The sequence below is a fragment of the Malania oleifera genome, chromosome 2 (genome assembly GCF_029873635.1).
Source record: "Malania oleifera isolate guangnan ecotype guangnan chromosome 2, ASM2987363v1, whole genome shotgun sequence".
Lineage (NCBI taxonomy): Eukaryota > Viridiplantae > Streptophyta > Magnoliopsida > Santalales > Ximeniaceae > Malania > Malania oleifera.
Window position 1 is genome coordinate 979,388 of NC_080418.1, and position 11,983 is coordinate 991,370.

Genomic DNA, 11,983 nt, shown 5'->3' on the forward strand with positions numbered 1-11,983 from the left:
AGCAGTGGGCAAGGTGGTGATGGTGGGGACTATGAAAGAAATGAAGGATGGCAAGATTATAGACCAAAAGTGGAATATACACGTCCTTCCCAACTAGAAGATGAGGGTCCACAAAGAGAAACACGTCCAGTTGATAGGCAGTACAGTCGTAGAAAAGGAAAAGGGAAGATGCATCAAATAGAAGAGGATACCTTTTCCCTTAGTATGGAATCTATGAGTATAGGAACAGAGCACGACTCTAATAGTTATGGTGGTTATGAATCTACACAGAACAACTCCTCACAATCTCCATATGGCCAACCATTTTCACATGCAAATGAGCAGGCACAACAATATGAAAATTGGAAACCACATGTCTATGCGTATGGACAAACGGGTCAAGAATATGGGTATGATTATGACCAGTAAGCAAATGCAAAACAATCCTATGGACATACACAACAAGTTGAACCTGCAAGAAGAAATCCTAGCACACGAAGATCTTCTGGTCGAGTAGAAACTACCATGAACCAGATGACTACGGAGGAGTATGAACAACATAGTACACCTATACTCAATATTTTGGAAATTATATGACATGAAGTGATTATTGTAAACAATATATGTCATCTCGAAATCCTGATGATGGGGATAGGAGAGATGACTTTGAGCCACCAAGAAAGTCCATGTGGTATTAGATCATTAAATGTATAATTTTTATTGAAAATGTAGTTGTTTAAATGATAATTTGTTGCCTTAAATCTTAAAGGAATAGCTTCAAAACTTTATAATCATTTGAATGTTCTTCAGTTCATAGTTTGTTTCGCGATATGCAGTTTAATATCCTACACACTAGAAACTTGTCATATATGCATTTTTTTAATGTATTTTGATACCATATTAAGCATAATCATCTATTCTAATATTTCCTAAAGTTTTATTGTAAATTTCCATCATTTACTATAAATTTTCGTAATTTCTTTAAATCGAAATCAAAATCAAAATTTTTGTAAATTGAGACCATCGAAATTGAAATTTAAGTCCTTGATTCTAGTATATACATAAAAAAAACTAGATCTAGGGACATTTCCCACAAATCCAACTGTCCATACTAAAACTTACCCTTCAAAGAGGGCAAACAAACAACACTACATTAGCGAGGCTTTTCCCGCTCTTTTATCTGGGGCTCTTGAAAAGTTTATAAAATTTTGGGGTGAGACACCTCTCAATAAGGGAAATAAACTAATACCAGTGTGTAACAATATGAGTATTCCGTGTTATACATATACCATATAGAACATATTCAATAACTGTTATGTCAAATCTAGGAAAACATATATATCATCAAAACATGGCAAAACATACTGTATTTTCATAAACATATTTCATCTCATATAATAATAATAATACAAAAACATTCCTGGTAGGTTAGCTGGTTGTTGTCATGTATTACCCCCACATGACTGAGTTGTGTGGCCCAAAAGCGGGACCTGACAATGGTTGGCCGACCACTGCTAAATCAAAAGTACAGTCTATAAGTCTAATGGGTCTGCCAGACCTGGTCTGTACACCAGGGGCGCTCACACACTTCTTATAAACCACATCGACCATCTAATCTCACACCACTCCGTACAGCGGCGTTAATACAAATATCATGATCATGATGACCATGGACACATAACAACGGTATCGTGCAGGTGCTAGCCTAGATCAAGCCAACCAGGTTTTGATATCATATAACATATACTGAAACTGTGATACATGGATATTTCATATCATTAATTGTTAAATCAATCATATCATTTTTCATATATACGTATATTATAAAAATCATCGGCCCGTACGCTGGTATTACACATTTTACCATAGCTCGGCCCGTACGCTAGCAAATCATATCATAGCTCAAACCGTACATTGGAAAATCATTTCCATAGCTCGACCCGTATGCTGAAAAATCATATATATAGCTCGGCCGGTAGGTTGGCAAATCACATTCATAGCACGACCCGCACGCCGGCAAAATATATCCATAATTCAGCTCGTACGTTGGCAAAGCACACACATAGCACGACCCGTACGCTAGCAAAAGAGATAAAAATATTGGCCCTTACATCGGTTTTCCATTATAAAAATCCGTATCATTAACACATTCCCAGAAAATAGTATTTCATAACAATCTCTACTCATGTCACACTAACAGGTTTTCCGCATACTTAACATACCATCATTTTTAACAGTATTTTCCTAAATATAAATTATATATAAATATATTTATTTTCCTGAAATCAATGCTATAACAATATACATATTTTTCATAAAATACTAGTTTAGTTTATCCCCTTACCTAATTCTTGAAAAGCCCCTAAAAAAATATGTCCTGCACTTGCAGGGTTCCCAACTCAACACCCTAGAAATAGCATTCCCCATAACTAAAGTTCAGTATTTCTACGCGTATAACACTTCCGACAACTGTCAAATAACCAAATACTAAGTAGAAAGCCTTACCCTGGATTTGGGATGGTTTCCACCTTAGCCCCACTGACGATCCGCTCCTGTAGATTTGTAGAGAACTTTCCCAAAAGCGTCGTGGTGGCTTCAGATCGTCGAATTGAAGTAAATCAGGCCCGAAATCGAAGAAAGAAGGAGAGGGAGCCGAAGGGAGGAGAGAGAGGGAGTTTCTACGCTGAATTTCGTCAAAAATATGAGTTTTTTACTATTTATAGGGCTGGATTCATCGACGAGCCACGTCATCTCGTCGACGAGTCCTTTAATAATTTCGTCGACGAAACCCACTCCTCGTCGACGAAATTCAGACTGCTCAAAACCTCTTTCGGTATTTTCTCGTCAACGAATCCTGTCTTCGTCGACGAGGTCCTTTTATACCCTCGTCGACGAATCCCCTGTGTTCGTCGACGAGGCCCTGATAATTTCCCTCAATTATTCCTTCCAACGTGCAATGTTGTCAACGAATGCGAATGAAGTCGACTTCCTCCTTCTGTTACTATTTCCATTTCTCTTTCTTTTATTATTTAAATACCATTATTCTTCAGGTCGTTACAACTTACCCAATCGCTATCCGTGGTACACCGACCACTACACTCCTACACGAAGAAGCTAGCTTCAGTTACCTAGAGGACTTGAAAATATGTATGTACAATAGGGGTGAGACACCTCTCAGTAAGGAAGAATACATGTTATATCGGTGTGTGACATTCGAGTGTTATCATGATACACAACACATACACAGTTAAATGCAGTTCCAGTACTAGTTTCAAACAGTGCACACAACACACACACACATGATCAAGCAACCCAGTGTCGTCACACCCTTCGGCTTGAAGCCCGTCCGTGATACCTGGTGTCAGCCCGTAGCCGACCCACAGTACACGGTGTCCCCGGTATATGGCTAGTCCTAAACTCCCGTGGCATCGACCTGTACAAACTGGTGGATAGACACCCTTCGGTGATCAGCCGGTAAGGCTTACGCCCTAGGATATAGAGCCGGACATTCTCAGTACCTGAAACAACTCATAACCTAGTTCCAATTGCATTCCAAAAAACACGACTGTGCATGCTCATATAACCAAATATACCACACCCATTTAGCAATCTAAAATCATGGTTTTCCAAACAAATACAATTTAAATAAAGTCAAGGCACGACCATTCCTATTACACGGTATAAATCATCACATACATACAATTTTCCAACAAAACCAGGGATGCAACCCAATACCCTTTTTTTTTTCCAAAACTGTCATCATGAAAAACCCATAATTTTACTCATTAGATCCCCCAAAATGAGTAACCAAAATGTACGCAGGACTGTGGATCACAGTTCCACTGAGTCCGATTTCAAAAATAACAGACATAAACTGAATCCCTTACCTTTTCCCCAAATGGTAAATCCCGAATTCCAAAACCCATAATGTACAGTACATAATATACTCACGACTCCGTTCTCTATCAAACTACCGGATCAGAAAAGAAAATCGAGCCTTACCTTGATTTTGGGCTAAAACCCGAAAACAGCTGAACCGAAAATCCGATCCGTAGAACTTGTAGAGAATCCTTCCATGATCCTTGTGGTAACCTCGAATTAACGATTCTCACGACGAACGGTGAAGAAATCTAGAGAGATGGAGAGTAAGTTGAGTTTCTAGAGAGATAGAGAGAAAAAATGAGATTTTTTAATTGAGAAGTAATGAAAATATCTATTGCGTCCTCGTCGACAAATTGCGTCCTCGTCGACGAGGCTTTATAGTCTTCTCGTCAACGAGACCATGACCTCGTCGAAGAGCCTGGGATTTCTTGATTTTCGAAACCCCTCGGCTTCTCCTCGTCGGCAAGCCCCTGAAACTCGTCGCCGAGTATCCTTAAGACTTTGTCGACGAACTCTGGATTTGTAGACGAGGTATGCTTAATTTACCTTTTTGCCACTCATTTAATTAATTAAACCCACCTATCACGGTTCAGGTTCTTACACCTGATTCCCATGGGTTCAGGTTGATTATGAACTGCCGAGTTTATTATATCAATTTTTACTATTATAAAAAAAAATTTGTGGGAATTAAGTAAGTCGTTACATGAGGAGCACGTGAGGGTGACCCGAGAGGCTTGGGAGAGAGAGAATCACGTGAGAGAGAGAGAGAGTCACGAGAGAGAGAGAGAGAGAGAGAGAGAGAGAGAGAGAGAGAGAGAGACATGTTTAAAATGAAAAATATAACCTAACTTACTACTTAAGTAAGCTCAGCCTAGAGAAAATTGTCGATGGTTTTCTAAGATAGTGTGAAATCGTCGACGGTTTGGTGTTGAACCAAATCATCTCCTTTATTTTCTTGTTTTTCCTTCTCTTTTATTTATTCTTTTTTTTTTCCTTTTTATTTTCTTGGTTCGGATTCCTACACATATAACACAAAAAATATTTAAGTATAATTTTTTTTATATATTTTTAGTGAGATTAATTGTCAATTAAATCACGACAAAAACGGATCAACCTAACTTTCTCAGTCAGTAGAGGACTTGGAAAATATAAAATTGTAACAACATATCATTTTAACATGGAACTAATCATTACGTTGAAACATATAAAATAATTAAAATTAATTCTATACTTTTAGTAGATGTAAATATAAATAAATAATAAAGAAAGTAGAAATTAATAATTGGAATTAATTTAATAATGTAAAAGTATAGAAAAAGAAAGTGATTGAAAGTTACTGAGTTTGACTTATTTTCAAAAAAATATTTAATGAAATTCATCAATGTTGGAATTTTAAAATTTTGTCTATAATAAAAAAAAAATATTTTCAATTTTTTTTAAAAAATAGATGGAATCAATATAGAGAGAGGAATTTAGATGAATTTAGACATATTTTAATACAATTTTGTATTACATCTTATTCAAATTCAATACAAATCTAAATTTAAAAACTATACAAACATAAGGTTAAAGTTTTCTTTTCATGGAATTGGAGTGAATATTGCCTTCATTATATAGCTAAAAAATATAGCTCAAAAATTGGTAAATTTTCTCCCCTATTGTTGATTCTAAGTCACCTATGAGACCTCTCTTTCCATGTCTGTATACTTATTTCTTAAATTTCAAATATATTAAAAATGAATACCTCTCTTTATATGTTTGATATTATGAATATAAGATCAATTTGTCATATGTTTAATATTTAAAAAATAATCACCGAAAAAAAAAAGTTTCCAGGATAATTTCTCTTCCTATCGTTTGTTTGAGAATAGGGTTTTTTTTTTTTTTTCTAAAAAGAAAAAAAATTGATCTTATCCGTTTGAAAAGAAAGAAAAGGAAATTAAGTGCATCTTGTTTGAAAATGGAAATGCTGGTGGGTGGGGGCTGTTTGAGGGCTGGGCTTGGGAAGGAGGGGTGTAGGTAGGAGTCAGAGACCCAGCATGCGCAAGGAGCTAGCCCTTGCATAATTTGTGGCCACTACCTTCTAATTAATTAATTTGGTGGGGTTGGAGGTGCATGGGTAGCATCCTCATCCACCCATTGGCATGCATCCATTGACCGGGCCTCCCACAATTCCATTGATTACGCACTTCTACTTTGAACACCTCCTCAAATATTTAATGTCAACCCAAAATTTTCCAAATCAAGTTCAGGGTATGCACTGCAATTTGCGGGCCTTGGGATGAAAATGAATGGTAATGCGTCGCAGCGATCGGTACTGCCGAGTCACTCGAACATTTGAGTGGTTTAGCACACAAGCTCAGGGTCCAAACCCAATCATATATATTATTCGCGATGGACCACTACCCTGCACCGAGCCAAAACATTCGAGTGGCTGTTCGCGTGCCACGTCATATATCCTGCATCTTAATTATTCTCACCCTGTATGTATGCTTATTTCTTAATTTTAAATATATTAATAAATATAAGATTAATTTATTATATATTAAAAGATAGGAACATAAACACACAAAAAAAAAATTTTTATAAGAAATCTTTCATTTTACATGGGACAATTTAATCTTACATTTATTAATATTATAAAATATTTATTTTTCTACAATAGAGAATGTTTTTCAGTATAATTTTTCATTTTGTCACCCTCCGTCCCGTACCCACACCACAACCTAACTAATTAATTAATTTCTGAATAACCATTTCAGTGCTTATATATCACCAACTATTATTATTGCTCCATCCATCCATTAACCCAGATACTACATACTATACTAGCCTTTCTACCTACCTAGCTAGCAGCTGCGTATATCCTCTCACCCCTCGCACATGGCTGCTGCAGTCGCTGCCGCCGCCGCCGCAGCTACCTCCACTGTCAAGCACAACACCAGCAGACTCTCTATTGCCATGGAGAGAACTGGCCAGTGGTACCTTCTCTCTCTCTCTCTCTCTCTCTCTAGCTCTGTTATCACCACTCTACAGTACCACTTCTCTCCTGCTCCCGGCCACCTCCATTAATTATTTTACTCCTCAATCCTTAATCCCCAATTCCTTCATTTTTTTTGTACATCTTATATTCATCATATGGATGATCTGTAGGGTTTTTTCACAAGAAATTCCAACCGATGTTGTCGTCCAGGTCGGAGAAGCTAACTTCTCCCTTCACAAGGTATGCTAGAGCCTTCAATGCCCCCCTTCAGTTAATTTCTTCAAATTAAATTAAATTATTATTATTTCCCAAACTCCCAGTTCATGCTGGTGGCGAAGAGCAACTACATCAGAAAACTCGTAATTGACTCCAATGAAGCGGACCTCACCCGCATCAATCTCTCTGACATTCCCGGCGGACCTGACATCTTCGAGAAAGCCGCCAAATTCTGCTACGGCGTCAATTTTGAAATCACCGTTCACAACGTCGCCGCTCTTCGCTGCGCCGCCGAGTTCCTCCAAATGTCCGACCAATACTGCGACTCCAACCTCGCCGCCCGCGCCGACGACTTCCTTTCTCAAGTTGCCTTGACCAGCCTTTCCGGCGCCGTCGTCGTCTTGAAATCTTGCGAAGATCTCCTTCCCATGGCCCAAGACCTCAAGATCGTTCAAAGATGTGTTGATGTCGCCAGCGTTAAGGTGTCAATTTTTTGTTTAATAAATGGATCTATATATTTATTCATCCAATTAATTAATTTGTGACTTACATCCTGAATTGATTCGTAATTAATTAATAAATAAACTAGGCCTGCAATGAGGCCAACTTTCCGAGTCGTTCCCCTCCAAACTGGTGGACGGAGGAACTATCGATCTTGGACATCACTTCCCTGCAAAAGATCATTTCCGCCATGAGAGCTCGAGGAGCGAAAACTCTAACCATCGCCAGCGCTCTCATAACCTACGCGGAGAGGTCGCTTCGAGATCTAGTCAGAGACCATACCGGCAACGGCACGAGGTCGTCAGATCCGGCAGATTCCGCCGGGAGAAGCCACCAGCGGCAGCTTTTAGAGTCGATCGTGGCTCTCTTGCCCTCGGAGAAGGCTGCTTTTCCGATAAACTTCCTCTGCTGCCTCCTCCGATCGGCCGTATTCTTGAAAGTCTCGAGCAGCTGCAAGAGCGAGCTGGAGAAACGGATCTCCGCGATCTTAGAGCATGTCACCGTAGACGACCTGCTGGTGCTGTCGTTCACGTACGACGGCGAGAGGTTGTTGGGCCTGGAAAGCGTAAGGAGGATCGTGTCGTGGTTCGTGGAGAAGGAGAAAAGCGCTGCCGTGTTCAACGGAGGGGATTTCAAGGAGGCGTGGTCGACGGCAATGCAGAGGGTAGCGAAGACCATCGACGCGTATTTAGGGGAGATCGCGACCTACGCCGAACTCAGCATCTCCAAATTCAACGGCATCGCCATACTGGTGCCCAAAGGAGCCAGGAAGGCCGACGATGACCTCTATCGGGCCGTCGATATCTACCTCAAGGTGCTGAGATCATCAATACACTCGAACCGAATAATTGCAGCTAGCAGCTAGATCGATCGATCTGTTGTGCTTTTTGTTTGTTTAATTAATTAGATAAATAAATTAACTAAATAGTCCTGATTGATCGATTTTCTGGACTTATTTAACTTTTATTTGTTATGATAATGCGGATGGATGGATATTGCAGGCACATCCGAATCTGGAAGAAATCGAGCGTGAGAAGGTGTGCAGCGTGATGGAGCCGATGAAGCTGTCATACGAGGCAAGGGTGCACGCATCCCAGAACAAGCGGCTGCCGGTACAGGCGGTGCTGCACGCGCTCTACTACGATCAGCTGAAGCTGAGGAGCGGCGCTGCCGAAGTGGACGTCGACCGGAAAACAGACGCGGCATCGACGAGGAGTAGCCAGTTGCAGTCGGATGTGGCGCTGATAAGAGAGAACGAGACGCTGCGGTCGGAGCTGATGCAGATGAAGATGTACATCTCAGAGCTGCAGCAGGGGAAAAGCGGCAGCAGGACAATTAATCAAGGAACGGGGACGACGACGTACGGTGGGAAAGGGAACAAATCGAAGGGCAAATTCTTTTCGTCGGTGTCGAAGACGCTGGGAAAGTTGAACCCGTTCCGGCAGGGATCTAAGGATACCTCCAACATTGAGGACGCCGTCGTGGATGTTACCAAGCCCAGGAGAAGAAGGTTCTCCCTCTCCTAGCTCATTTAAGGTATCTAATTAAATTTTCAGTTTGGATCGAGTGTATGAATTAATTAGGATTCAACAATTTATATATATATATATATATGATTGCAAAGTTGGATGCGTACGGTGATTAATTCGTCAAATAATTACCATTATTTTTTTTGAATTACGCACCGGTATCCACGTGTCCTTTTTACGGTTGATTAGTTCCGCGTCCATTGAAGTTAAACTTATAATTCTAAAGGAAGGATAAATTCAAGAATCAAAAGGCGGAAATAAACTCGAAAGAGTTTGAACATCCGATTTCGTGAGAGACACTCTCGCAGCCTGCACTACCACCTGAATCACATCCTGAGAGTAAATAATTACCATTATTAGTTTGCGAGTTGGACGGATCTCGTGGCTTCGTTAATTTTCCATCATCGTATAAGCTCCATTGTAGGGTCGATGTGAAAAATTCATGCGTAAATAATTAAGTAGAGACCTCTTGAATCGAGTGTATGAATTAATTAGGATTCAACAATATATATATATATATATATATATATATATATATATATATATATATATGATTGCAAAGTTAGATGCATACGGTGATTAATTCGTCAAATAATTACCATTATTTTTTTTGAATTACGCACCGGTATCCACGTGTCCTTTTTACGGTTGATTAGTTCCGCGCCCATTGAAGTTAAACTTATAATTCTAAAGGAAGGATAAATTCAGGAATCAAATGGCGGAAATAAACTCGAAAGAGTTTGAACATCCGATTTCGTGAGAGACACTCTCGCAGCCTGCACTACCACCTGAATCACATCCTGAGAGTAAATAATTACCATTATTAGTTTGCGAGTTGGACGGATCTGGTGGCTTCGTTAATTTTCCATCATCGTATAAGCTCCATTGTAGGGTCGATGTGAAAAATTCATGCGTAAATAATTAAGTAGAGACCTCTTGAATCTCTTGTACTCCGTGTGTGAGGGGCAAAAAAATTATTTATTGGGATGAAAGTTGAAATTTGTATAATTATTGATCACAAGAAAAGGATTAATTATTAATTGATTTTGATATGAATGGAATTTGACCAGTATTGCTTAATTAATTAGTAAAATGGATTACGACATGAAGATAACATTAGTTAATTTGTATGTCCACTATTTGCATGCAAATTGAAAAGTCATTTGTACTACTTTCAAAGGGTAAATGTTAATGTTATTGGTGATGTTTCAAATTCATCTCTCCCCTATAGCAAAAGATTGCAAAAGAAGCCTTCTGTTCGGAGCATGAAATTTCCAAAAATAGTGCATTAGAATTACTACCCCAATAAAGGGTGCACTCAGGTAAGGAATCTAGTTATTGAGGTTGTATTGCATAATTTGATTAGAGCTTTTGAATATTCCTTGTCCATTATATTGATTTAATTTTACTGTGGTTGGCGAGGTCGATGAATATCAAACATGGATATGATCAAAACAATATTGGGAGGAAGACTATCTTGGAATTCGCTTGATAAATAGGTTGTGGCAAAACAACTGCTCCCCCTTTATGTTATGTTTGGTTCGACGAATGAAATATGAATAAATATAATAAAAATTTAAATGCAAAAAGTGAAAAAAATTAATTGATAAATTTGATTATTATTATAACGATCCTAAAATACTGCTATATATATATATAATTTTTTTTCTTACATAATAATAATAATAATAACTCTGATATCGTAAAACATATACAAAATCAACTCGGACCCCAAGGGAATCGAGGATGCACATGTCCATGTCCATACATACCTTACAACTATGCAGCGGATACCAAAACATCCTTAACCTTGTATACAAAACCAGAATTTTACTGTAACCAAAATGCACATATACATCCCAAAAAAGACCATAATTATCCTAGGGTCATACTCCAAAAATCCATCCTGATCATAAACCAATTACTTACCCTTCAATCATGGTAGTACTAACAGCCTCCTCTATCTTGGAGCTCGCTCCGCTCAATTGTTTGGGTTTCCTGAAATGTTTGTATTGTTAGGATGAGACACCTCTCAGTAAGGAAGATAAACTAATATTAGTGTGTGACAACACGAGTATGCATTTGGGTTTGACGAATGCACCTGTGGCATTTATGGATCTGACGAGTAGGGTCTCTAATGAATACTTAGACTAATTCATCGTGGTATTTATATATGACATCCTAATATATTCTAGGAGTGCTGTAGAACATGAGATTCACCTGATATTAGTATTGCAAATGCTAATGGAAAAGAGGTTATATGCTAAACGAAGAAATGCGAGTTTGGACTGGAATAGATTGTGTTTTAAGGGCCTATAGTGTCCAAAGAAGGGGTATTTGTGGATCCGAGTAAAATAAAAGCGGTAGTGGATTGGTCGAGACCGAAAATGTTCAGGAGATTAGAAGTTTTCTAGGTTTTGCAGGATACTACCGACGAATCGTAGAAGGGTTCTCTAGTTTAGCAGGTCCATTGACGTGACTCACGAGGAAGAACGTGAAGTATGATTGGACTGATGAGTGCGAACTGAGTTTCCAGGGGCTGAAACAACGATTGGTTTCTACTCCAGTTCTGACCATTCCGTCTGGGGATGGTGGATTCGTAATCTTTAGTGACGCCTCAAAGAAAGGTCTTGGGTGTGTTCTAATGTAGCATGGAAGAGTGATTGCTTATGCTTCTCGTCAACTCAAAAAGTATGAGAATAACTACCCGACACGTGATATAGAATTAGCAGCAGTAGTGTTTGCATTAAAAATATAAAAGCACTACCTGTATGGTGAAAGGTGCGATATTTTTACCGATCATAAGAGTCTTAAGTACATTTTCACCCATAAAGAGCTGAATATGAGGCAGTGTAGATGACTAAGTTGATAAAAGACTACAATTGTATCATTA

The 11,983-nt window shown here is 38.8% G+C and overlaps 1 protein-coding gene across 1 annotated transcript; it reads left to right on the forward strand.

The window, feature by feature from the left end:
• Positions 1-6,430: 6,430 nt before the first annotated feature.
• Positions 6,431-9,340, forward strand: LOC131149154 (root phototropism protein 2). Its single transcript, XM_058099319.1, has 5 exons — positions 6,431-6,842; positions 7,015-7,084; positions 7,165-7,542; positions 7,650-8,375; positions 8,563-9,340. Exons 1-5 carry the CDS (start codon positions 6,745-6,747, stop codon positions 9,085-9,087), a joined length of 1,797 nt encoding a protein of 598 aa, XP_057955302.1. The 5' UTR covers positions 6,431-6,744; the 3' UTR covers positions 9,088-9,340.
• Positions 9,341-11,983: the final 2,643 nt, after the last annotated feature.

Excerpts from the sequence above, each read along its gene's own strand:
- LOC131149154 (XM_058099319.1), top strand. The coding sequence starts at position 6,745 with ATGGCTGCTGCAGTCGCTGCCGCCGCCGCCGCAGCTACCTCCACTGTC. Across the intron at positions 7,085-7,164 it reads CTAACTTCTCCCTTCACAAG|TTCATGCTGGTGGCGAAGAG; the intron begins GTATGCTAGAGC and ends CCAAACTCCCAG. Across the intron at positions 8,376-8,562 it reads CCGTCGATATCTACCTCAAG|GCACATCCGAATCTGGAAGA; the intron begins GTGCTGAGATCA and ends TGGATATTGCAG.